This window comes from Thalassophryne amazonica, chromosome 22, assembly GCF_902500255.1.
Source record: "Thalassophryne amazonica chromosome 22, fThaAma1.1, whole genome shotgun sequence".
Lineage (NCBI taxonomy): Eukaryota > Metazoa > Chordata > Actinopteri > Batrachoidiformes > Batrachoididae > Thalassophryne > Thalassophryne amazonica.
The window spans coordinates 4,431,320-4,457,578 of NC_047124.1; the positions used below are offsets into that span (position 1 = coordinate 4,431,320).

General features: G+C 42.7%; 1 protein-coding gene and 1 long non-coding RNA gene across 2 annotated transcripts in view; one reads left to right on the plus strand and one right to left on the minus strand.

The window, feature by feature from the left end:
* The first annotated feature begins 1,514 nt into the window (after positions 1-1,514).
* On the plus strand, positions 1,515-26,251 carry LOC117503847. The gene is made up of 3 exons (XR_004558684.1): positions 1,515-2,659; positions 10,728-10,746; positions 26,238-26,251. It is a non-coding gene; the product is annotated as an uncharacterized LOC117503847 (long non-coding RNA).
* The window catches only part of trhde.2 (thyrotropin releasing hormone degrading enzyme, tandem duplicate 2), a 203,567-nt gene continuing 180,067 nt past the window's right edge, over positions 2,760-26,259 (minus strand). Inside the window, 10 exon segments of the mRNA XM_034163107.1 lie at positions 2,760-2,987; positions 5,234-5,315; positions 5,683-5,823; positions 8,785-8,952; positions 13,628-13,735; positions 14,475-14,578; positions 14,704-14,851; positions 19,012-19,067; positions 19,552-19,685; positions 21,446-21,534. Coding sequence (XP_034018998.1) covers positions 2,835-2,987; positions 5,234-5,315; positions 5,683-5,823; positions 8,785-8,952; positions 13,628-13,735; positions 14,475-14,578; positions 14,704-14,851; positions 19,012-19,067; positions 19,552-19,685; positions 21,446-21,534 — 1,183 coding nt within the window. The 3' untranslated portion in view covers positions 2,760-2,834.

Consider the following 26,259-nt stretch of genomic DNA (forward strand, 5'->3'; position numbering starts at 1 on the left):
ACATGAACGCGATATCCAAATGACACATTGGTCCGTAAGAGACCATTTCCACTGCCAAACTGAAGAGAAGTATGAATGCATGCCGACCAGTTCATTAATTTAGCTCTGTTCACATTATATATAAGAACCATCTTAACATCACCTCCCCCAACTTTTTTTTTTTTTGCAGTATATTTAGTGTTTTATAAAAGGGAACAAATGAGAGAAGACAACATATGTCCCAAACCCAGAGAGCATATATACTCTTCAAAGATGTTTTGCAGAATAAATTGCACAGACCATTGTCATATGAATCAGCTAACTGGTTAATCTGTCAAAAATATATGTTCTGTCACACTTGAAAGTTTTGATTTTGCCACCAAAACCTACCACGGAAAATGGCTAAAAACAACCAACAGCAGTGACAAAAATGAGTACTACCGTTTGTAGCACAAACAAAGTGATGCACCACCAGTGCTTTTCACTGCACCGAGGAAGCAAGTATATAACCAGCATTATCACACTGTCCTTTCTGTCACAGCCGCTGTCGACATCCGCTTACAACAAGCTTTCTTTTTTTTTTTAACACATGACAGATGGTCTTCATATGAAAACAGAGTTCTTAATCAAAAAGCAAAAAAATCATCTGCATATAATGAAATCTAACTCCAGATGATCAAATAAAGTAGATGATTCTGAAATGGGATTTTTTTTCTACTTTAAATCTACTTGTGCTGCTGTATTCATTCATTCAAGGAAGAAAAATGTAGTAAATGATATCCAAATACCGACCCCCCCCAACCCCAAAACAAGTTAGCATTGGAACTTCTCTCTCTGTGACAGTCATACAGTCGGCTGAAGCTGATGTGCTTCATTCAGATTTCTGTTGTTGTGCTTTGTGAGTCAAGATTCCAGTCAGTCACTTTGGTTGTTCATAAACTTTATAGTCCTCAGACTTGGTTTTTAATTCCACAAATAGATGAGTCAAAGAATTGCTGTCAATTCTGGTGAGAAGGCAATTCATACAAATCGGACTCTGTATATATTTGAAAAACAGACAACTGTGAAACGTAGTGAAGACTTATATATGACTGAAAAATGGGGAAATATTTTCTTTGTGTGTGTGGATTTTGGAAACAACATCAAGTATCTGTATAAAAAGTTTGTTTGAAAAAGTAACTGGGCTGAAGTATGTTCACTTTGCGATTTGTTATTTTTGTTGTAACATCAACATCAATGCTTGTTTTTATGAATTTGCTCAATTCTTTGGTTAATAAAGTGTTCTATCAGTGTGAAACCTGTTTGACTGTTTTCAGTTTATGACGCCCTCCCAACCCCAACAAACGTGTTCAAGTGGGGCATGAGAGAGGACCCACTGTGCAAGCTGTGTGGGGAGAGGGGCACCATGGCACACATCCTGTACGGGGGTAAAACAGCACTCACTCAAGAAGGTGCAGGTGGCACCACAACAAGGTGCTCATGACACTCACAAACACCTTTGAGTATGAGAGAAAAAAAAGAAAAGGCAACCACTTCAGAAAACATCAGTCCAGTTTGTAAGGGAGGGAGAAAATCCTCCACCCACAACAACAACAAGAACCGGTTTGCTACTAAAGGACCAATCGTGGGACATGAAGGTCAACCTGGGAGGAAGGCTGCAGTTCCCCCTGGACTGTCTAGGCAATCCTGAGGCCGGATGTGGTACTATGGTCTGAAGAGGCAAAAAGATCAACCTCATAGAACTTACAGCATCATGGGAAGAGGGGTTTGAACAGAAGCACCAAATACCAAGACCTTCTGCATGACGGCAGGGGGACAGGATGGCAGGCATGGCTGTTCCCGGTCAAGGTCGGCTGTAGAGGATTCCCTGCTCAGTCAGCGTGGAAAATACTCAGCCAATGAAATGACGGGGAAGGAAACAAAGACAGAGAGCAGCTCGTGGGACGAGGAGACAGCAGGAAGAGACTGCTGCTGGTTATGGAGCAGGAGAGAGCAGCTAAGCTGGAAGCCAGGAGGGGAAGGTGGGCAGGAACTCAGCCGACCCGCCGTCGGGAGGGTGTTGCGGATGAGGGTCGAAACACCCAATGAAAGATGGGTACTGCCTGACGACATTGACCCCTCTTGGCCAAGGCTACACTCACTTAAGGTCAATGAAGGTGAAAAGCATCTTCAGATGTATCTGTGATCTTCTATCAGTGTGTGAAATTTGTTTGACTGTTTTCTTCTCTTTTCTCTTGTTCATTTAAAAAAAAAAATTTGTATTGATTATGATTATAAACTGTGCACAAAACCTAAAATCACAGTGACTGGAAAACCAAGAGCAAGATGAGGATTGATCCAGCAGGATTTAGGCTTGAACCCGACACACGGGCCTCATTTCAACAGCATCATTTGTTCCCACATGAATAAGATGAACTGAATGAATGCTAACATAGCCAGCTAAAGGAATGCTCATTGTGTTGGTGTTTTTGTTGAATATTTGTTGCCGTTATAATCTGACAGCAAATTCTCTTGTCTAGGTTTCATCAGTTGTCAGGATTATTGAGACTAGCTGCGAGCTGGCGCTAAGTAAACCACAGTGAGGGCGAGCTAGCAGCGAGCAAGTCAGTCACGTTTTGATTATTCGTACCGCAGTTAAGAGTTTGGACAAATATTCCTTCTGGAGAAAAAAAAACTAAAAGTTTAAAAACACTTTACTGAAAGAAGAAAAATAAATGCAGTTGAGAAGCCGCCGGTTTTACGCTTCAGTCATGTTTTTTTTTTTTTGTTCTTTTTTCATTCTGCTATCGTTAAACTAGCGGCACACAATGGCATTTCTTTAGCAGTCACTGCATTCAAGCTCGACTAGCGCCATGTTAGCCGAGGGCGGGGTTTGGACCTTTACGCAGCCATTGGTAGAACTGCCACCGGTGGAGGCGGTGCCAGCGCACATTCCCCTCAACAATCTCCAGTGCTCGAGGCAATGCAGGCCCCGCCCCCACGCCGCTGGACAGGATAAACTCCTTTAGCTGAGGGGGGAAAACAGAGAGAGATGGCAAGGAGGATGATGGGAAGGAAGAGGTGAGGAAAGAAGGGAAGATGGAAAGGAGCAGAGGGAATATGTGATGAAAGGAAAAGGATGATAGAAAAGAAGATATTAGACTTAGGAAGGCATAAACTCAAACTCTTAACCAACCCGCTGCTTAGCAACAAAAACTACCCCCTCGAACACCAAACGAAGAAGTCCACCATCATGCAGAGTCAAAGTTCAATGCCACACCAACATCAACATAGAGGCACCTTTGTGTCAAAAACAAAGTGTTTTTGCTTCTTTAGTTTTTCCATAATTTTACATGTTTATGAAACAAAAAATACCCAAAGGTTTGAATTTTTGCACTGTTTCAACTTCATCACTCAATGTGTCCGCATAATACGCACGTCGCAAGCACCTTTGCAACCAGACCTGTATATGTTCAAATATACAGAATATCCACCAGGGGGCAGATTGGAGCTGAATTACCTCTACCTAACACCAAAATATGTTCCCTTTGCCATTGCTGATGTCACATCGCATCTGATGGTATGTTTGATGGTGTAATCTGCTAATATCGACTAGCTCGCCCCGATACTCCCGCTAGCTTTCCACTGTTGTTGCTGTGATGGTCATTTCTTCTTCTTCTTTGTACGGCTTCCACCATTCTACCATCTGCACAGCTCTGCTGCCCCTTTGGCCAGGGCAGGTGTTGCATGTCGCAAGCACACCGGTTTCATTTTTGAGTAAACAGTTAACAGGGTGGGTCTTACGAACATGCGTACTAGAAAAAAATGCTATCAGCAGTTAGCATTAGCACGATGTGGTCATGGGTTACTGTTGATGCTAGCCACTGCCATTTACTGTTAGGACACAGTTTGTGTAGCAGCAGATCTCCCCTTTAACAACTAAAAATCTTGGATAAGGGCAGAAGATGTGTGATATTTTTAGTTAACATTCTCACTGCGCGAACACTGGACCAAAAACTGAGATGCTTAAAGCAGCAGGAAGTCATTATATTTGACATGTAACAAATGGAAATGTTCTTTTAAAAGTCGAGAGCCAAACACAATCATCCCAGCAAGAAAAAGGTGAAACATTAAACACCAACTGCCTTTTAAAAAGGTTCATAATGAAAGAGGAACTTTTGCTTTAAAGTTTGATAATTGGAGCTGAAATATCAAAGAGAAATATTTTAGCGGGGAAACTTCATTTGCAAGACCGGTAATTAAAGAGAATGTTTCCACTATGAAAGGTGAGTCATCAAAGACAAAACGCTGGCTGAGGAGGAGGAGGAGGAGGAGACGTTTTTAAAAGTTAATAACAACATGATGAGGGTTTGACAGGTTCACTGACACTGACACACCGATCTTAAAGTGAAAGACACATGACAGTCAGACGGCTTTATTTCATGCTGCTCACAAAACACCTAGACATTTAATTAAGAGACATCTGCATTTTTGTGTAAGTCACCTTTTTTTCCCCTTTTACTAGTCGTGAAGGTCCTGCAACTTGTGTTTTATATCTCAAGTGGCATTTTTTGACAGACGCAACTTACACTCTGGAAGATATAGTAAACAAAACCACTGTGTACCCTACACCTTACTTTAAGATTAGCTTAAAAAAAAACAAGATAGGGCCCTTTGACTTTTACTAATCAGAGAATCAATTCTAGTAGCTGGAGGTCAAACTGGATAAAGTCTCTCAGCACAAACGCAAGTCATGTGATTTTATCTCCAGGATTCTGTGACACCAAACTCAGCTCTACTTGCATCAATAAGAAGATACATTTTCCACACTTCTTAAGATTCAAGATTCCTGAATTTGGGACTGAATGCACCTTGGAAGCAGTCATGTTGACATTTTGTCGTCTTCTTCTGTAAACTCACATTTTTCACCGTCTTTTCACTCATCTCCATCTTTTTTAGTTCTCACATTGGCAGCGTCTGAAATGTTCTTTTAAGTGCACATTCACATGTAAACGGCCAACACAAAAACCTGTTTAATCCGAGGTGCACACTGTTAATTCCTCTGCATGCTCTCACTCTGCACAAAACCCATTCACAGGAGTTTAATCACCATCAAGATGGCAGCACTTAAAGAAAAAGCCACATGCATATGTTTGGCCCTCTGGACTGATCCAGGATGTGAAATTATCAGAAGCTTTTCAGAAGTCGTCTTTTTCTGGCATGTTTTTAATTGCCGACGCTCGGGTGCATTTCTGCGTGTGTGTGTGTGTTTTACCTCGTTAAGTTCTTTCTCGGTGTTCAGGAACTCGGTGACTCCGTTGATCAGCTCTGAGTTCATGAACAGCGCTTCACCGTACCTGAGCAGACACACAGAGACGGTGAGCACGTCTGACCGTCTGCAGGCCTCCAAAACCTGCACGTTGGTGCCACAAATGTACCGTTGGCTCCATAAATATTTGGACATCAACCAAACTTTTCTCAGCAAAGTCACTTGAACTGGGTTGGAATGACAGAATGTTTTGGATGTGGTTCCCCCATTTTGACAGAACTAGACATCACCAGCTGACAGCTTCCTGTTCTGCTGTGTGCTTCTCACTTATTATTTCTGGAACAGGATTAAACGAGATTAGTCCATTCCTGCATCAGGAACGTGCGTTTGTCCAAATATAAACACACCAAACGGCGTCTGGGCGGAACGTGTTGATCGCACGTTAAATGTCTCACCGTGCATTCAGGATGTCCCACTTCTCTCTGAAGTACTTCCAGGCCAGACTCCGGCCTTGAGGGTTCCGGCCCACGTGGATGATAACGTCAATGACATCCTGCTCTGGGACCAGGTCAGAGGTCAGGGACAGGTTCAGCAGCCTGGAAGACACAGCGCACTGAAAATTCAAACCACCTTTTGAAACACTTCTTGCTTTATTATGGCCCCCAAGCAGGTCGGCTTTTTGGTCTAACCTTTTTACAGAAACCATAATAAAAAAAAAAATAATAATAATATGTTAAAGTAAACAGAGATAACAGCAGCTGGTATATCACATGGCAGAAAATAAGTGAACAGGAAAATTAATAAAATTTGAAAAACCCTTCAGGTATTTTGTTTGTTCTTTGAGAATTGTTTATTTATGAGAAACATACAGCAGAATGAAGCTGTCAAACAAACAAATCGTAACAGAAAGCTGAGATGTTCTAACTGAAAATCTGATTTTTCAGTTTTTCTTTACATCTCCTCTGATTAAAAAAAAGAGAAAATAAATAAAAAAAAATTCTCACTCAGTTCAAATATTCCAAATGGGAAAAGTGTTTTCTTTAATCAGTTGGAGGAACCTGCTCGGCACAGGAAGACGTGCTCGTTAGTTTTAACGTGGAAACACTTCAGAACAGAGCTCTTCTCAACAAGAGCCAGAAAAGGAAAAGTGATGACTTACTGGGCGCCGTTTACACTTTTCTTCTTTCTGCTGCTCTCATACGTTTCCGTGCATTTAGGTGTCATCTTTTCATGAAGGCCGCCCCCCACCCCAAATTGATTTTCTCTTTTTTCCCAAAATCCCTCTGTGCTGAAGCATTTCCTGTGTGACCAATCGGTGTGTTTGTTGTTGCTCTTTCTCTCTCTCGCTCTTTGTGTGTGTACGTGTGAGTGTGTGTGTGCGCATGTGTGTGATTTGGCGGCATGGTGACATTTTTCTGAAGCTAGAAAATCAATAGCGCACACTGACCCACTTCAGCGTGCTGATGGGCTGCACAGAGCGTGGCGGTTAGCCGCAGCTAAAACACACTCCGACGGGGGCCGGGTCAAAGTTCAGACTCTCACACAGTTTCTCCAAACAAACAAACAAAAAAAAACCCACTTTTGTACTAAAGTGTTGAGAGGCTTAAAAATCCAGAAAGGTCACAAACTGTTTTGGGAACCATAAAGGAGAACATGAAAGCATTTTATCCCACCTTTGCTCTGTGCCAGAGGTCTCACTTCATGCTGATACCTCCACTCTTTTCAGAAGAGTTAAGTCATCACGCTGACTGTCAGGGTTTGAGTTTGTTTAGTTATCTGTTTTTATTTCTTTTCTCTGATCTGTTTGTTATTTTTCTCATTTCATTGGTTTTTGTATGTTTATTCTCTTGCTGGGTTGTTTTCTGCTTGGGTCTGTCTGTCTCTATCTCTCTTGTCTGTCTCTTGGTTCTTGGTGGTGGGTGGTTCCCTCTCTCCGGCCACGCCCTTGCTCTGGTGCTTTCCATGCACACCTGTTTGTGATTTGCTGCTCATGACTGGGGTTATATAAGATCACTGGGTGTGTTTGTCCTTCGCCAGACTGTTGTGTCTTGTGCCTTCATTCCAGCTCTGTTCCTGTGTTCCACAGTCCTGCCTCCTTGTGTGTTCCTAACCTCCAGCCTGTTGCCTTGACCACGACTTTTTGCCTGATGATTTTTGTATTGCTGCTTTTTCTGGACTGCCTACTCATGTTCCGACCTCTGATATCCAAACCAGTAAAGTCCTTTCACAACCAGACCTGTTTGTTTGAACCGTGCATTTGTTCCCAGCAATTCCTGACCATCCAGCCTGGTACTGGCAAAAAAAAAAAAAAAGTTGAAGAAAACCGTTTGACAGTCAGTTGTAATGGTGCTGAAGATAGAATCTGTGTTCGGTGGTTTTGAGGATCTTTGCGAAACATTGACAACAGCTAAAACACAAAAACAAATCTTCAAGAGTCTCAGCAGCTCCCCTTCAGTTTGATAATAGTCCGAGGCTGGAAAAGCTCAGATGTGTACCCACTCACACACACACACACACACACACACACACACACACACACACACACACACACACACACACACACACACACTGAGTAAATACATAAATAAATCCTTCCCCTCCAGGTTGTTACCATGGCAACATACTGAATGAAAAGGGCACCAGATCAATGCAATGTAATATCCTATAGACCTCCTTGCCACACACACACACACACACACACACACACACACACACACACACACACACACACACACACACACACACACAGTTTTCTTAACCCTAAATCTTGGGACTTTCCTGTGCACTTGTCAGTAAACGGCACACTGAAGTACAAGTACACGTACACGCCAAATATGCTTACACGTGCACTAAAACTCCTCTGTGCACTTGTCAGTACAAGATAAATATACTTTGAGTATAATCTCTTAAGTGTATTGCTTTCAGTCATTTTCTGACACTTATCCAGGTCTGGATCATAGTGGCAGCAGACCAAGCAGCTCATCCTACACTTCCTTATCCTCTGCCAACTCTTCCGGGGGCATCCCGAGGAGTTCGCAAGACACCTGGGACATATAATCCTAAACAGTATGCTATTAGTACACTTGCATAAGGATATGAGTAAGTCTGATACAGGCCATGAGGCCCGTTGGTGCTGGTGACTTATCTCCAGATTCAGTAGCGTTAAGATGATGAGAGTCCATGACTGCCCCTGGATGGGATGCCAGTCCAACAAAGGCTACTTCCCCAGAACAGACCAGCACCCATTTACAGCTGGGTGGACTGAGACAATGCAGGTTAAGTATCTTGACCAAGGACACAGGGAGTGTGAGTGAGATTCAAACCCATTATTTACATATTGGCAGGCCTGCTCCTTATCCACTCAGTGACCTGCTCTACAGAAAGCCAAAGCCAGGCTTTGATGGCCAACCTGTATCCTTGGTCAAGATACTTAACCCACATTGTCTCAGTCCACCCAGCTGTGAATGGGTACTGGTCAGCAAAGTCTGGGTGTGGTGGCCATCAAGGCGATGGCTGCTTGAGGATTAAAACATACAAAGACAAACATGAGGCAGCACCTGTTGAGGAGGAAGGTGTTGTCAGAGCAGGTCAATGCCTCCAGCAGGATCTTCTTCTCCGACACGGCACTGGACGAGTGGAACTTCATCCAGATGAACTCCCACACGTCCTCGTCCATCAGGCTGACCCCGGTACAGTACACAATGTCCCTGATGTTGGGAGGAATCCTACGGGATCAGAATTCACAGTTGGGTGTAACTTACAGGAAAGCACATCTGGCAACATGCTTCTAATGAGTAAAGGCTTTAGTGTCTGAGCATATTAAAGAATGAAAACAAACATTTGACTTCATTGCTGTCTGAGATTGGATCATGAAAGAGTGACAAGCAGGAGAGGGGGGACAATAATAGGAAAATTAATAGGACACACCCACAGGAATGATGAAGACATTGTGGACAGTGAGTGGAATGTTTCTCAAAGAAAATCTGTTTCGACGTTTTCTCCCTCATTTTCCCACAGCGTCTCCACAAAACCATCTCCAACAACACTGTTCAACTTTGATGAACACAACCACACCAGCATCCAATCACAATCCACCATGACACAGCTGAAAAGATGTTAGCGGCACTCACGTTAGCTAGCCAAAACATAATGTCTTTCACAAAATCCTACATGACCAAAAGCAGTAAGACTGAGACATTTAATTTACATGATGGTTGACTAATTATTTAGACAGCGACTGGATTAGCTTTCAGGCCAACGTGAGCTCAGTCAATCTAATATCTTTGCTAGTTAGCATGTAGCTTCTTCTGGCACAACTGAGTATATATTAGTATGGTCTAATTTCACCATATACGAGGTCTGTCAGAAAAGTATCGGACCTTTTTATTTTTTGCAAAAACCATATGGATTTGAATCATGTGTGATTGCATCAGCCAAGCTTGAACCTTCGTGCGCATGCGTGAGTTTTTTCACGCCTGTCGGTTGCGTCATTCGCCTGTGAGCAGGCTTTGTGTGAGCAGTGGTCCACCCCTCTCGTCGGATTTTTATTGCGAATAAATGTCTGAACGATTTGGAGCTTTGCTGCATCAAATTTTTCCAGAAACTGTGAGAGACCTCCAGGTGGATACCTTTTCGGAAAATTCTGTTGGCTTTCAGGGACGATTTTATGGGGATTACACAGATTAAGGAGTGCTCCGGCCGGTTTAAAGACCGCCCACAGTGTCTGAGAGCGCGCGGCGCTCCGAGCGCTGATCGACAGGCTGAATCAACCAGATCATTTCCAACGTGAAGGCTTTGTTGATCCGGGACGTCGTCTGACTTCCACAAAAAAAGGCAGAAGGCGTGGGCATCAGAGATGGCTTTCAGACGGATGTCGGTGGGTTTTCAGTCGTGTGACTAACCGAGAAATTGTGGATGAGCCTGGACATGCCAGAACATGTCCTGTGAGGCTTCATCACGGCGTTGCTTTGCGCCATGCGGCTCCACCGCGACGCGCGGAATTCCTCCGCTCCTCTTTCCATGACAAGAACTCCTGTAACAGTGGAATGTGCCATTCATTTCCAAACTGGACGCTGTGTTTTATCTGGGACGTCCTCTAACTAGCACAGAAATTGCAGAAGACGTGGACATCAGCACTTTTTCGGCACATTGAGACAGACGTGCAGAGGAATTCCTCCGCACGTCGCGGTGGAGCCACATGGCGCAAAGCAACGCCGTGATGAAGCCTTGAAGACTTGAAGGAAAAGGAGAGTCAGGACCAGACTGTACGGACAAAGTCCATCAGAAGCACCGTCTCAGAAACGAGTGGAGAAATGAGAGAAAAAGAACCAGTGAGAATATTTCTGCCAGCAGTTAATCTTTGACACGTGAAATCACACGAACATAAGTACTCTCGATACTGGTGGACCTACCAGATGATGAAAGCAAAGAGTCCAAAATGGCAACATACTAGATAGCTCTGTCACAACGAGCTTTTCAACAAAAAAAAAAAAGAAAAAAGAAAAAAAAAAAAAGAAAAAGTAGAAACCCAAAAACTAAGCAACTAACATTCAGGTGTAAGACAATACTGGACAGTAGAAGTACGAGGGGATATCAAAAGGTTTTGAGCCTCAAACAGAAAGAGCAAGATATTTGGATTTATAATGTTTTATTTTTCAACATAGTCCCCTTCCAACTCCATACACTTGTTCCATCTAGTTTGCCAGTCACTGATACCCGATCAGTAGAACTCTACATCTTGGGCCCTTAGTGATTTTCCAGTCAGGTGGGGATTTGAACCGAGGATCTTCTGGTCTCAAGCCCAACACCTTAACAACTAGACCATCACCTCCCCTGGTGCGTTGTCCTGGTGAAGCAGAATGCCACGACAGACACTGGAGGGTTTGTCTCTTCCACACAGTGTTATGAGTCAACAATTGAAGCAAGCAGTATGATCCTACATGAAATAAGTAGCTAAGACATTGACGTAGATCAGGTGTGATGCATTGACATATCTGACTGGGAAGAATGTGCGAGGCTCTAAACTTTTTGACATCCCCTTGTATGATTGTTTTAAGACAATAACACAGTAGTGTTTGAGCTAACTAGCCTAGCCAAGTTGATGTAACGGTTCACCAAACTGACTAGTATGGATAGTTAGCATGTAGCTGGCTTGTTAGCCTTATTTATGCACTCATAATCTATTCTGCCAATGTGTGTTCACCCAATTAACAAAGAAAACCATGCAACTGTGACAGACGTTTGTGTTTGAGGATTAAAACTAAACTAAACCTCCCAACAAGATAAAGCCTCCAGTCATTTCACTACAACACTGAAGAAAAAAATAGACAAATGTGACCGTACACATAGCGAGGTTGTAGCCATAATGGGATTAACCTGTTAGCTTGATTTCTACAAGGTGTAGCTGAAAGGACAGATCTCACTTGACCTCGTGTTGAGACATCTTAAATGTTTTAGCAGTCTGAGATTGATTTTTAAATTTCATAGCGACGTTTAAACTGCAGATAGATGGCAGAATGACATTTACTGTCAGTGTGGGAGTTTGATTTGGCCGAGGACTGAGAGGGAGGAAGACGGAGCTCCGGGACATAAAACATCCTCCACAGCCTTTTAGCAGTCAGTGGGATATTTATCAGGACCGGGTTTTACCATCTGCATTGCTTTTAAACGCAGCTTTATCTGAGAGGTTTCAGCTCCGTTTGTCCATCAGCAGGTTTATTGGATTCTAGTTGGAATTGCCAATTTTTGGTAAAGATGCCAGTGTTAACAGGGACAAAACGGTCAGTCAACGTAAATAAAATTATTTTTATGATTACTTAAAATCATTAATAAAGAAAAAATAACTGCAAATTGTTCATTGTGGAAGAACAATGCAGGTAGTTAGTAAGTGTGGCTGAGGCCTCCTTAGGTCAGAGAGAGATCCAACCAACCTGACCCAACCAGAGAGATCCAACCAGAGAGATCCAGCCAGAGAGATCCAACCAGCCTGAACCAACCAGAGAGATCCAACCAGAGATCCAAACAACCTGAACCAACCAGAGAGATCCAACCAACCTGAACCATCCAGAGAGATCAAACCAGAGAGATCCAACCAACCTGAACCAACCAGAGAGATCCAACCAGAGAGATCCAGTCAGCCTGAAGCAACCAGAGAGATCCAATCAGACAGATCCAGGAGGAGCCCATTTGCTCATACAGCATCATGTGAGGTACCAGAAGCACTCGCTCTTGTCCTGGTCACTCATGATGACCACAGACAGGGATGCCGACAACGACACCTCTGTCGTGCAAGGAGCCAGGCTAGAAAAATCCGCTGACTTCTTCGACGACCCACACAGAAGCTTCTCGTTGAGATCCATTTTTTATTGTTGTTGTCATCTTGTGTCCATCTGGTGAAAGAAATAAATAAAACAAGTCCAAACCAAGCCTGGAAAGAAAAAAATGCAATCGGCCGACTGATGCTACTGCAGAACTGATCCCTGCCTGTCAGAGGTTCTGAGTCCTGTCTCTGGTTGGAGACTTCACAGGTAGTTCCCACCTTCTGATGTGTTAGTACCGGACCAGTCACTGCTGACTGGCCCAGAGGCTCCATCCCAGTAGACTCTGGAATACCGCAGAGTACCACCTTGTACTTCAAACATTTGCTGACTGGTCATCCCTCTTTAGTTTAGGTACTAGTTCCTTAGTGAAGAGCCAATAATAAAGAGCAAACAAGTTTTTAATTTAGTGTTTGTTTTTTGTTCAAGTGGGTGCCTGCTATCCCGTACACAACACCAGCATCTGTTTCCATTTAATGTGCCGTTTGATATCTAATTCTGCTGATCTCGTTAAGGACCCGGAGGGAATAAAAACAGCTGATGAAAGACAACGGGTGAAAGAAAGGAAAGGAAGCATGAAAAGAAGGGGTGAACAAAGAGGAGCTGTCACCCTGATGCCGCCGCCGCTGCACATAGAGTCTTTTAAAGTTTTAAAGAAAAACAGAAACAGTGTAAATATTAGACATGCCCCCCCAACTTCATATTGTGAGACTGTCAGTTTTCACCTGAAATATTAAATCCTGTCACTGATGTCCATCATTTTTCATTTTGCATGAATACATCAAAACCTCTCAAGCTGCAAAAGTCACACACTCACAATTTTTTAATGCTGCATACGTCCAGTTAAGCCTTAAAAATACATAAACCTGCTGTTGCTAGTTAGTGTGACAGCCGTAATATTTAATCAGAGTTAAAACATTAAAAATATATTCCCTGGCCACTTTATTAGGAACATAAGCTACAGGATAACGTGGATGGTGCTGATGTTAGGGGCATAAATAATTACAAACATGCGTGACTTTACATGAATATTGTGTCTCTCTCTCTCTCTCTTGACCGTATGTTTGTGTGCGTGAATTCAAACCTGTTCTTGTTGCTGGAGATCCAGTTGGAGATGTGGGCGATGGCCTGACGGTGGCACTGTTTGTTCCCAAAGCTACAAGCTAACATGATGAGCTCCCGCTGTAGCTCCCTAAAGACAGGAAGGAAACATTTCATTTAACTATTCTAACATACACTCAGACATGTGTAAAAGTAGGATGGTCAAGAAGCCACATTTTTATTTTAGGAGCAGTCAGCTTTCATAGGTGGTGTTATGCTATGTTCACCATAAGCTAAGCTAATATGATGTAGACAGCGGATTCTGTCCACATGGAAATACAAGCAACTCCACAAGATACAAAGAAGAACAAACGGTTCACTCAATTCCTTCACATCAAAATGCTGTGTATCATCACTCAGAGGTATTTTCCTCCATGTCCCAAGGGGATGTAGGGTGGAAAAAACTCCCCTCATCTCAACAACGAACAATGATGCTAATGACGAAAGAGGGAAGCGAGACAGGAGAAGACCTCATCGCTGCATTTCATTTGGCAAGAGCCTTTTTTCATGGTAGCAGCAGAATTAGCAGTGACGTGTGTTTGAGGACAGTTTGAGGACTCTGTACAGTGAACATCTGAGGAACTTCAATCACCGTCCCTGTGGGAGGCGTCAAAGACCTCTTTGTGCTCTAAAAGTTGTTTTGAAGAGCACTCGCGCCACTGGTACAGCGGGCTGTCCGCCAGCTGAAGGGGCAGCGGGTTCAATTCCACAGGGTGGCTGAACGCTTCGGTGTCCTTGGGCAACGCACTGAACCCTTCGACTGCTCAGCCGTCTGCCAGGATAAAGATGTGGAGGAAGAACACTGATGTGCATGTGTGTGTGTTGCTCACTCAGTCTGGTAGGACGCCTGCAGGACGTTGCCCTCGTTGCTGGCGCCATTCCCTGGCCAGCCCATCTGATGGTAGCGTGAGGCGACCTGCTTCAGCACGTAGTCCTGCTCACACACAGACATCACGGAGTGTTAACGGTCAGCCATCAGCATTAATCGGCCATTGCCGCGCCGTTAGCCAGCTGACGGACGTATCGACCGACACATTGATTGACTGATTGGTTGTTTACACTGAAGAGGCTGTATTCGTCGGTGCGGTCCAGCAGCTTGTCCAGTTGGTAGAGCGCTCGGCTGGCAGCGTGCCACGGCAGGAAGGACGCCTCATCTGGCAAGTAGCCAATCAGCTGCAGAGGAATGCCCTGTGGGAGGTACCCCGCCCTGAGAGAGAGACAGACAGACAGAAATGGGTGCTGACATCATCAGTACGCTGCCTGACGTAGCATCAACAAACACTTTGATAAAAACACGTCCTGTCCTGAGTGTGAACCTCTGTCGCTGGCTAACAGACGAGGGCGTTCAAAAAGTCACCAGGTGCGATGATGTTAAAGAATTCACCAGAAAAAAAAAACCCAAAAACTACTCTCACCCGGTGGGAATGAGTCCTGATCCAGATTGGAACAGCACTGTGTAAAACGTTCAAATCAATCAGTTCAATTGGGCCAAATTAACCAGTGGTCCAAATGAACCAATTGGTCCGAAGAAACATTCCTAAAGACCTTGTGAGACAACGCAGGAAAACAGGGCAGACAGAGGTGCACTGTGGGTCATAAATTCAGTCTGAAACCAGATCATAATCTGGATCTGATCTTTAGTTCTAAATGCCACCAGCGGCATAACTTTCACAGGAACATGAATAATAATTTTCCTCTGTAAATTCATTAACATTCAACATGTTTGGGAGGAGATGGCATTTAACGGCTTCCTGTATTATCCTCGAGTCCCTCCCACACCTCATGAATATTAATGAGGCTGCCCGACAAAGAAAGAGAGATGATACATCCTCTGGTTTTCTTCTACTTTTTGGTGTTCAGTGGGGACAACGTAACCGTCTGAGGAGGCTTACACACTGGTTTCTTCAAGATTCCACACTAACACGGCTGACGTTTCAGAATGAGCCTGGCTGAAGAAAGTTTCCAAAAAGCCCCAATTACGAGTGATAAAAGCACCAGCTTAGTGCGGATGGAAGGTGAGAAACGAGACGAAACCTGCTCTGAGATTAGACGTGAAGCTGCGTCGTCATCTTCTGATAGTTTGTCAGACTGTTTGGACGTTTTGCATCAGCGTCAAATCAGGGACTTTAACAAAGTGAATTAATTAAGAGACCCAGAGCTCGAGAGGAAGTTAATCTGTTTAAGAGGAGTCTTGCTAAATCCTTCTGCAGCGCGGAAATTCTAAAATCCAGTCTATCGTATTTCCATAATCTGCCTCATATTCAGCCGAACCAAATCCCACACACTCATCTCCATTCCCACCATGCACCTGGCCTGTGAAACATTACCATAATCCATCCCGCCCGCAGACACCTCCTGTTTATCCACTGACAGGACTAAACAGGAAGGCAGAGACCAAGAAGGTGGTCACCATGGAAACCCCATCCATCCACAGAGGAGTGGGTGTCTGTTCTTCCATCCGTCACCTGTGTGCTTCACCCAGTGCTTAGAAACTGCCAAGTGCGAGTCGTTTGGACCGTTTGCTTGTAGTCGTTCTCTCTTTCTCTCTCTCTCACACTCACACACACACACACACACACACACACACACACACACACACACACACACACACACACACACACACCCTCAGGTTGTTGTTCCCCCATGATAATTTTCAGTGTTCCAGCGAGTACTTCTCAGATGTACAAAGTCCTGAAGCACTGTGGAAAACAACCAGCAACAGCCTGAAACTTAAAGAACCCCGAGACCCTCATGAATCAAAGCTCACCTAAAAACTGTGAAATCAAGCCAACCTTTTAATTGAAGCACGTGAGTTTCCTGTAGCGCCACCTTCAGGATACAGTTCAAACCAAATGAGCTTTGGATTGATTTCAGGTTGATTGTTGGGGTTCATAGTATGTTAAATAGTCTTTGATTTGGTCTCAAGTGCTCTGATCCAAGAGCTTCATTGATTTTTGGTGGTCTGGACTGCTCTGAAACTGGTGTCAGTTTGGGGTTGGGTGGTCTGAATCATGTCCAGAGGAATGTGTGTGTTCAGCTTTAATGTTGAAGAACAGCAGCTGAGAAACAGCCAGTGAAGACACTCTGTATAATAAGTTATGTATGACACTGCTGAGGTGAAGAAACGGTAACAGTTTGTGTTCGCATACGAGAGCCGTGGATAATTAAAATTACGAGAAGATCCCTTTGTTTCTCCTCTGTCAGTGCCGCGGACATCTCATGGCTGACTGCAGTTTGTTTGGGTTTGATTCAGTCTTAATACATCTTTCTAAGTTTTTTTATGTACCTAATATTAATGTGTGTGCTCTTTCTTAGTTGCTCCCCCAAAAGGAGAAGTGAAGTGAGGGATTCAAGAAGAACCAAGTCATCGATATGTTTGCAGCGGAGTTTTCCGGCTCATAGACGAGAGTCAGACTCTGGAAAATGAAGAGATTATAGATTTTCAATTTTCCCTCTTGGTTATAGTCTCTGTCACTCTCTTCGGTTGCCTTAACAAGCTCATTAACTCGTTAACATCGTTAAGGGCCAGTTAATTGTTTGTCCATTAGCCATTAGCAGGGCTCAGTGGACAGCTAACGAGGGACCGCTACACTCACATAAAAGCCACACAGAGAGGCGACATCCATCACTGTTTAGGAGTACAGACGCACTGCGCGCGTTCCTTCTCCAGTCAATCAGCTTCGACTGTGACTTCAGTTAACCAAATGGAGCGCCACATGCACGACTCCACATAATGTCATTCCAAAGGCAGAGAGAAGGAGGACAGCAGACCAGCGCCTCTGGTGTGTCACACGACAACAGGACGAAGGACACAAAGTCTTCCAAATGCAGCTTTCTGTCACTCAAAAGAGTGAGGTTACTTCAGGTTTCGGCCAGATCAAGAACACCCTCCAGAAGATAAGCGTCTGTGTCAAAGCCAATGATTTAGACATCGTCTGAATGAATACAGATAATACAGATTTACTGCAAGAAACAATCCACTGATGAACCTCGAAGAAACTCAGATTTAAAAACCCGACAACTCTTCCACCATATTATCCTTGAAGGAAGGTGGCGCTGTGGCACTGCCAGTGGAGACGGTCCTGCTTAAAGGCTGCGTCATCACTTTGCCTTACAAACAGCCCCTTGGGACAAGATTCAGGAAGTGAAAGGACATAAGTTTCTGTTAAATCTCATTTTTATTTTTTATGGTTTGTACTTACAACGTGATTTATTTTGGAATTTTATTCCACTTCATCTTTTTGTTGTACAGTTTCTTCAGAGAAGTCCACTGAGTTGTTCCAGAACAGAGAAAGTTGTGCACATGGTGCATGAAGTAGCAGGAAAGAACTCAAAGTTTTATGAATTCAAAAGTCAGCTCTGTCAGTGGGGAAAAGACGCAGGGTGAATCACTTCACACCAGGTTTAGGCGGGTTCCTTAATCTGGATTAGTTCAGTCTGACTGGCAGGCAGTCATGAGGTGATACTGATGTTATTTTACAGCAGACAGAAGCTAATTATTACTCATTTATTTCCCTAGAAATGACGGAAAAACTGCCAGGAAACAAACAAACAAACAAAAAGAAGAAAGAATCCAGATCTATCGAGCCCTGGCTGATCTGTGAACGGAGAAAGTCGATGGCAGTACTGTCTTCTGGCTACAGGGGGCGCAGTGAAGGTAAAAATGCTTCCTGAGCTGCAGCTCATCTTTGCCTGCTGTTCGATATCGACAACAACCATGAACACGACCTCGAACGGAAGCGGAGCCTTCTGTCTGTTAATGAGGCGTAGCCACGTTGCCATGGTGACACATGCAGGCTGCCGTCAGTGTGAATATTAATGGCTCTTTAGTCGGGATTTGTTTCCCGGTGCAGATGGAAACCTCTCGCTGAGCTCCTACCTTGTAGCGCAGGGTTCACCACGACTGCGCAGAGCCGTTTCTCATTCACGGTGACAAAGGACAGATGGCGGCACCAGAGAGGTTGTGGAGTTGTTGAGTGGGTGTCAGAGTAGAGTTTGGTTACAGTGTTCAAAAGGCTTCAGGCTGAGAGACATCACCATGAAAAACGACAAGCTCTTCTGCCTCTCTCTCTCTCTGCTGATCCCTCGTTCATCACAGACGGCCTCTGTTTGTTCTGGATTCATTTTTCACGCTGCTCCTCTCTTATGCATGCAGAAATACGTGCGGCGATTTTGTTCACACAACGCCAATCGATTCGTACTTTGAAAACCAAAATCATCCACATCCACCTCAAGATGTGACAGCCAGGAAATATTTAGCAGTTGTATCCCAAGCCAGGTTCCTGCTCTGCGTCGGCTAAACTCAACAGTCCAGGTGTACCGTTATCAGGGCTCTAGCTAGGCAAGGAAAACCTGACCCAGACTCACCTAGCCAGGTTGAAGGCATCGTCGATAAGACCTGCTCTGTTCCCGACGGAAATGATCTGAAACAGACAAAAACAGGAACTGAGTGACTATTATTATTATTATTATTACTTTAATTTGGTATCTTCTGAAGACGTATAGCAACACACAGTATTAGTAGCATTTTCTCCACAGGCCTGATAGTTTAAAATCTGGGGGTGGTATCACTGGACCTGTTGCTCTCATAATCATCATTACTGCCATGAGAGCGTAATTGATGCAAATGGCTACAGTGTCAGGATTCGACTTATAATGTCCACAAGGGGGAGACTGTGTGTCTTCTGTTCACTGTCTGAGTTGAAGCAGCAGCCCCACAGCAAGAACATGAGCAAAAACCTCTGACAGTACAAAGACTTCTTCAGAGCCAAGGACTTTATAGATCGACTGGTAACCGTCCATCATTTAGCTTAAAAGGTTCTCATCATCACAGATTTTACCTGAAATGGAGGAAAGACACTCAATAATGCACAGTGTGACAGACAGACAGACAGAGACGGGGTATACCTGAGGGTTGGTGTGGAGCTGCTGAATCAACAGTTTCCAGTTTTGGAAGTCATAGTTCACTCGGAAATAGCCGGTCTGGTTGATGTTGCCTAGTAGCCACATGTCGTCGCCCATCTGGCCGATTCTGTGTGTTTCTGGGACAAAACACAACAACCAGTCAGCTGACTGGTGGAATTTTATGAGTTTTATGCTCATAAAAGAAAAAAAAAAACTTTGCGCGAGGGTTGGATTATGTTCTGCCCATATGCAGACGATACAATAGAGCTATGTCGAGTTCTGCACAAAAGCCAGTTTGCTAAAAACGATGCAACGCCTGACAGACGTCCAGATACACTCATACTTTGTTTTCCCAAAATGATTTCTGCACACGTCAAATGATGTATTTTACACTGTTTAATTAATAATTCCTGTGGAGGGCACTAAAGTTCACTGAACAAAATATGTGCAACGCCAGCGTTTTCAAATATAACGCAATGCTAAAATACCCTCACCCATTTGACCATTGTGTTATTTATAATTTGCAGTTGTTTAGTTAATTACGATCCTATTGTCTTACGTACAATTTGTACATGTTCAAATCAAATCATCATTTGTTCATGTTGTGCAAATCAAGGAATATTTGTAGATCACCCTCTGTGCATTTGCATGTATTAATATCAATGAGACACAGTTAGTTTTGAGTTAGCAAAAGTTAGCATGCAAGCTAATGTCTACAAAATCTCTTGTAAATGACACCAGAGGTGTTATCAGGTTACAAGAACAGTGTTTTCAGTTTTAGAAGTGTTTATTTCTCACTTGCTTTTACATAATATACCAGAAACAAAGCAGTTAGCAAGTCACTAAACTAGGAAGTGACGTCACCATGCTCACCTCCGTAAAATGTCTTATAAATAAGTTCAGAGGTGTTAATAGGTTCCAACAACAGCATTTTCAGTTTTAGAAATGCTTACTTCTCATTAGGTTTTACATAATATATGAAAAACATGTATATAAACACACAAAACGAAGCAGTTTTGAAGAGACCAGCAACTGACGTCACAGTGCAGCTGTACTCTAATTGGCTGTCACCCGCGTCACTCAAGCACGAAATGGATCAGATAACAAAAGGCGACTTTTTAAACCTCTTAAAATACATGAAGGTTAGCCATCTTCGAACTTGTCCAAGGTCTTTGTCCTAAGAATGTTTGCTGTGAGTTTGAAGACTGTGGCAGTAACAGGACTGGACTTATGCTGAGCACAGACAGATGAACAGACAGACGGACGGATGGACAGACAGACGGATGGACACCAGGTCTTCGCAATACCCGATGGCCGTATGTTGGCCTCGGGTAAAAATGAAAAGGCTGTTTCATGATTACTTCTCATGTCTGAATTTGTGATTCATAATGACTGATTCAAGATGACAAATTATTCATTTGACAGCACAAAATAGCTATCACATAACAGCGCCCTCAGCTGGTGGCTCTCTCTCATTGCATACAGAGTCAACAGTGGTTTACTCTGATTTTTACGCATCCCACGTGAGACGTTTTCACCTCAGCACTCTTGTCTTCTCTGTCTTGAAATAACAAACGTTATTTCCCCCAAAATAGAGCCAGACTGAAATTTATTCTCCTTCTGCAGAAACCGTGCAAGTTTATTCCCACTGCTGAGAGAGACAGAAACAGCGCTGAGCCGAGCTTTTTCTCCCAAAAGAAGGAAACCGCTGAATTTTAATGTTTCGCTTCATTAACCACAAATCACAGATCTGAGATAATGAGATAATTCATTTCTAATGATAAGACAGCACCGTGACAAAATAGTCTCACGGCAGCAGTTTGTTATCTTAAGGTAATTAAATCATGATTATGGTGACTTTCAGAGAGTTTTTGGTGCCGCCTGTGCAGCACCGTACCCGTTCTGTTGTTGATCCAGATGAGCCTCTTGGAGCAAACGGTGGATGTGTTGCCCACGGCGACTGTTAACGGCACCTGCCACAGCAAACTGCACAGAGAGGAAGCTGAGAGTCAGTTACGGTGACTGGAATTAGATTGAGTTTTATTGCTTCAGTTATCAGATACAGAAACATTAGCGGCAGCAAGTGACGGTCAGCAGCCGTCATTTCACATCCGTCAGCGGGAAACGGGATGAGCGACGCTCACTGCCTTTTAGAGAGTGAGAGAGAAACGTTCAGCGAGCATCAGTCAAGTGTAAGTGCTTCAATGGGTGTGTGTGTGTGTGTATGTGTGTGTGTGTGTGTCGTCCTCACAGCCAGAGGTTAAATGTTTAAAGAGTCATTTTTAAGACACCAACATTTCCACACACAACGAAAAGCAGGTAAAAAGGAATTAGCAACCTTTCTGCCATAAACAAAATAAATAATAACAAAAAAATAAGTAAAAGGGAACAGAGAGCGTGCATTCCCATGCCAGGGCTTGAGTCAGGAGCCAGGAACTGTTTTTCCCAGAATTTCACAAATATGTGTCCATAACCTGTAGATGTGGAACCACGTTAGGGACAGTTGGACCGTAGACCTTTAATGAGGCTGTAACGACCACATGACTGCGGTCCTGATTGCATCTCAAGTTAACAATAGCAATAAGCATAATAATAACAGCCAGATCTTTGTGATGTCATAAAGGGTAAGACTGTTATACAACCCTCTCCTGACCCTGAAATGATTGTAAAAATACAGACATTTCTAAGATCTCGTTTGGGCAGAAAGACACGTTTACGTCACCTCAATCCTCCTCAGGTAGCTGTCGACACGAAAATCAAACTTCAGAACCTGGTGAGAGTGTCTTTGGTCAAATATTACCATGAATCTTTGAGTGGAACAGAAACAAAGCAGTGGAAACATGATGTTCTAATTAATTTTTTTAACATACACTGTTTTCAGGCACTAACACATGCTTATGTAGTTTGGTGTGTGGAAATAAAATCAGAAGTACAATTATTTCATGATTTACTTCATTAATTAGTTCATGATAGCATCATTAATTCCTGTTACAACAGGAATTTAAACTTTCTTTTTTAACACTGTGTTGCCATCTAACAGGAGATTATTTCAAACGTCTGCAGCGTCCGTTATGTGGCACATTTATGACCGATCCAGTTTTAACAGAGAAATGATTTTTATCACCAGTTACAGGAAAAATGTGAAGGTTTGGAGGTGAAAATCGTCCTGTCCTCACGAGGACGACATCTGGGACGCTCGCTTTCCCCCTCAGACAGATTGTACAGAGTCATAAAGTCAGCACGTGTACGCCGCAGCCAGCTCCTGAGATTAAGAATGGTTATTTGAGTGCTAAATACTTAATTCTGAAATAAAAACCCACAGAGAACCTCTCTAAAAAAAAAAAACCTGCTCTGAGCAAAATGATTGTAATTTTAATTAAAGTAGACTTTAATTACAGACGGCACAGAATCCGCTTTGTGCCTCTGCAATCAATACGTCCTTTTAAGGAGGGGGGTTTGAACCGAATCAGATAGAGTGATTTACCAATTCCATAACAGCCATCTGTTGCCATCGGCAACCATGGGATCAATACCACTGCCTGGCAACACAATGATTGACAGGAGTGGACCTGCAAAATGGCTCTATTAAACACAAGAAAACCTTTAGACACACACGCACGCACGCACACACACACACACACACACTCACACTCCGTGGACTCTGTTAGAATTTTTAAGAAGCTCAAGACCCATTTGGACAGGCTTTTAACTAGTTTTATGTCATTACTGCTTTTAGTTTCTGCATTTTTATTTCTGTGTTCTTAAATTCCTTTAAAGCACTTTGTGATTTTATCTTGAAAGGTGCTATATAAATAAACTTTACTTACACTGTGGGAATCTGTCAGCAGCATTTAGGGGACTTTTAACCGTGTATAAACTCTACATTCAGAACCATCCATGCAGAATAACGTTCTTAATCTCACTGCAGCGCCCTGGTTGTCACTCAGGTACATGCTCTTGAAGTGCCATTCTACTTACACATATCAAAAGTCAAAAGGGTGAGTATGACGCAGTTTTCAAGTTCACAAAAAACAGAAAGCAGCAGAATTTCACTGTATTTCCACATTCGACCATCGCACCTTAATTTACTCTCCATTTACTAATATTCCAAACAAAATAAGATTTTAATGACATTTTGCTGTTTTTATATGTTTGCAATATTTTTTTGTCCTTTGAATGGCGTATTCATTCATGGATTTTATTTATAAACCTGAAACACATTTTGATGTCTGCTCTCGGAGCCATAATGGTACATAAATAAAGTTGCTGAGTTATGAATAATTCATGCGCGGTGTTATTTAGAGGAGCTTGTTAAATCAGACACTTGTCCTCCAATCTGCAGTTGGTGTGTGGTGACAGAGCTTCTTTTCCTCTGCCGGAATAATGGAGCCTGAAAATGCTGTTTGATTTATTTTCAGTATCATTAGCTCGACCCTTAGCGTTAGCTCACAGCGTCCTCCGCTTTCTTCTGTCAGCTTGGTTCTTTAAAAAAGCTTTTTATTTCCTTCTATGTAGCCATTGACTGTGAAAAAGTAAAATGACACACATTTAAAGGTTTTCCACAAGCAGGCACACTTTCAATAAATAAAGGAAGTGGAGCACCAAAGTGTTTATGTGATGATATGATGTTGGACAGCGTTAGTGGGAAGGCAGATACACACTTCTGACAGACTGAATCCACACCGGACCGTCCAGGGGAATTAATGTCACCAGTTCTCAGTATGAAATATGATGTACTCTGGTATGGCAGGTTGGGTCTAAAGGTGCTACTACACCTGACCAGGTTCGGTGCTGGGTACCTCTGGGCCTCACCTAAACTCATTAACAGCTCACTGGGGGAGGGGCAAGTTAGGTCAGCAGCTGTTTTTAACATGTTCAAAATTTTTGGGAGCTCGGCCAGACTCCCTGCTCATAACCAAACACGAAAAAAGTTTTGAGTATAAATTGTTTTTTTTTTAACTAGTTAGGGAGGTCCTGGAACTTATACTCAGGCTCAACGAATATGGCAAAAAACTGCTTTATTACTATCATTATTATGAACTAATTATTAAAGTACTCACTAAACAAAATAAAGTCCACTAATAGACTCACACTGCAACAATACACAAAAACCTTAAAAGCTAATAATAAATAAATAAATAAATAAATAAATAAAATCAAATGTACTCATCTTCAAGCACGTACTTCAATTAAGGGTCACGGGGTGTACTCATGTTTATTGGTATCAAATAACATCCAATATGTTGTCCAATGCACGGTTATTTGTTAATTTTGCTTTTTTTTTTATTTTAAAGTCCTTATGTTAAGTAACAGCGCATGATGTGATGTGCACATGTGCTACACAGGGTTCCTGTCTTTTGTTAACCTCACCCCAGGGAAACCCTGTTAAATAAGTGAGTTACACATACAAACAAAAAGGTGCAATTTGTACTCAAGAAAATATGGTAATCTGAGCCATGATGATCTGAGGATGATTGAGTTGCACAGGGTGGTTGTGAGCTGAAAAGTATGTTTTTACATTTATCCTCAAGTCTCTTTTAGGCTTAGGTCCACTTTTCAGAGGGTTCTCAAAGTTTTACAGATCTGTGAAGCCTGCACCATAAACCAAACAGTGCCACCTACAGTCAAACTGGTGCTTTTAAGGCCTCTGGGCTTCAACTTAAAAAAATAAAATAAAATAAAAAAATTAAAAATGGAAAACCACACTTTAAAGTCGACACTCTGTAGCACTACAGGAGTCTGTGGTGTTCCTAAACGCAGCTCGATGGGATCAAACAGCAGTGTTAGTCTCTGATTCGAACCCCTGCCACCACTGAGCGCTGCCGTGACAATGGTGCAGATTCAAGCATAACAGTTCCTTTTTTTCAAACGAATGCTCCAGGACTGCCGAATGTGTCTGAACGCAGCCCCATGAGACTCAAAGAGAGAGAGAATAAAAGTTCAACGACAACAAACAGCTTCACTTCATCAGCTGATGAGGAGGAGGAGAACGCAATCAACCCGACAACGGGCAACAAGACGAGGAACCGCAAACCAAAAAGGCAAACAAACAGTGGGAAGAAAGAGACACAAGGAGAAAGACCAAAAGGACAAAAGAAGTAGGAGAGAAAGGGGGGAAAACACAGGAAAAGAAGCTGATGAAGAATTAATGAAACGTAAAGGAGGACAACCTCCAGAGGTCACAAATAAGGAGAATAAAAAATGAATGAAAACTAAATGATGTAAAGGTGCCAAAGAATGTGAAGGAAAAATGCTTATGCTGTGAATAAAATTCAGCACGTTTGCTAAGGCCAGACATTCCCACGAGGGCAAAAAAAAAAAAAAAAAAAAAATTAAAAAATGAAAATGTCACAGATACATTTCAATATAAACAATTTGAGTTTCCTTTAAATACATGCAGCCCTTGTGTCATAATTAAATATTACTACAACATAGTAGTTATTCTTCATATTGAATTGTTTTTAACTGAATGTGAAAAAAATCTGTTCAGCTTCACAAATCCTCCACATGAGCATTTCAATGATGAAAGCTGAGAAAAAAAATTAAAAACTGATGCTATCGCCCCCTACAGGCTGTGTCGTTCATATCTAGAACAAACTTGTCTTATTTTATCGATTTCTAAAAAGTCAAACTCATGTCTCTATGAACCCAGGAAAAAAACAGCAGTTTCTTAACTTTTTGAATCACAGTTTTCAAAACAGATTTGAAAGA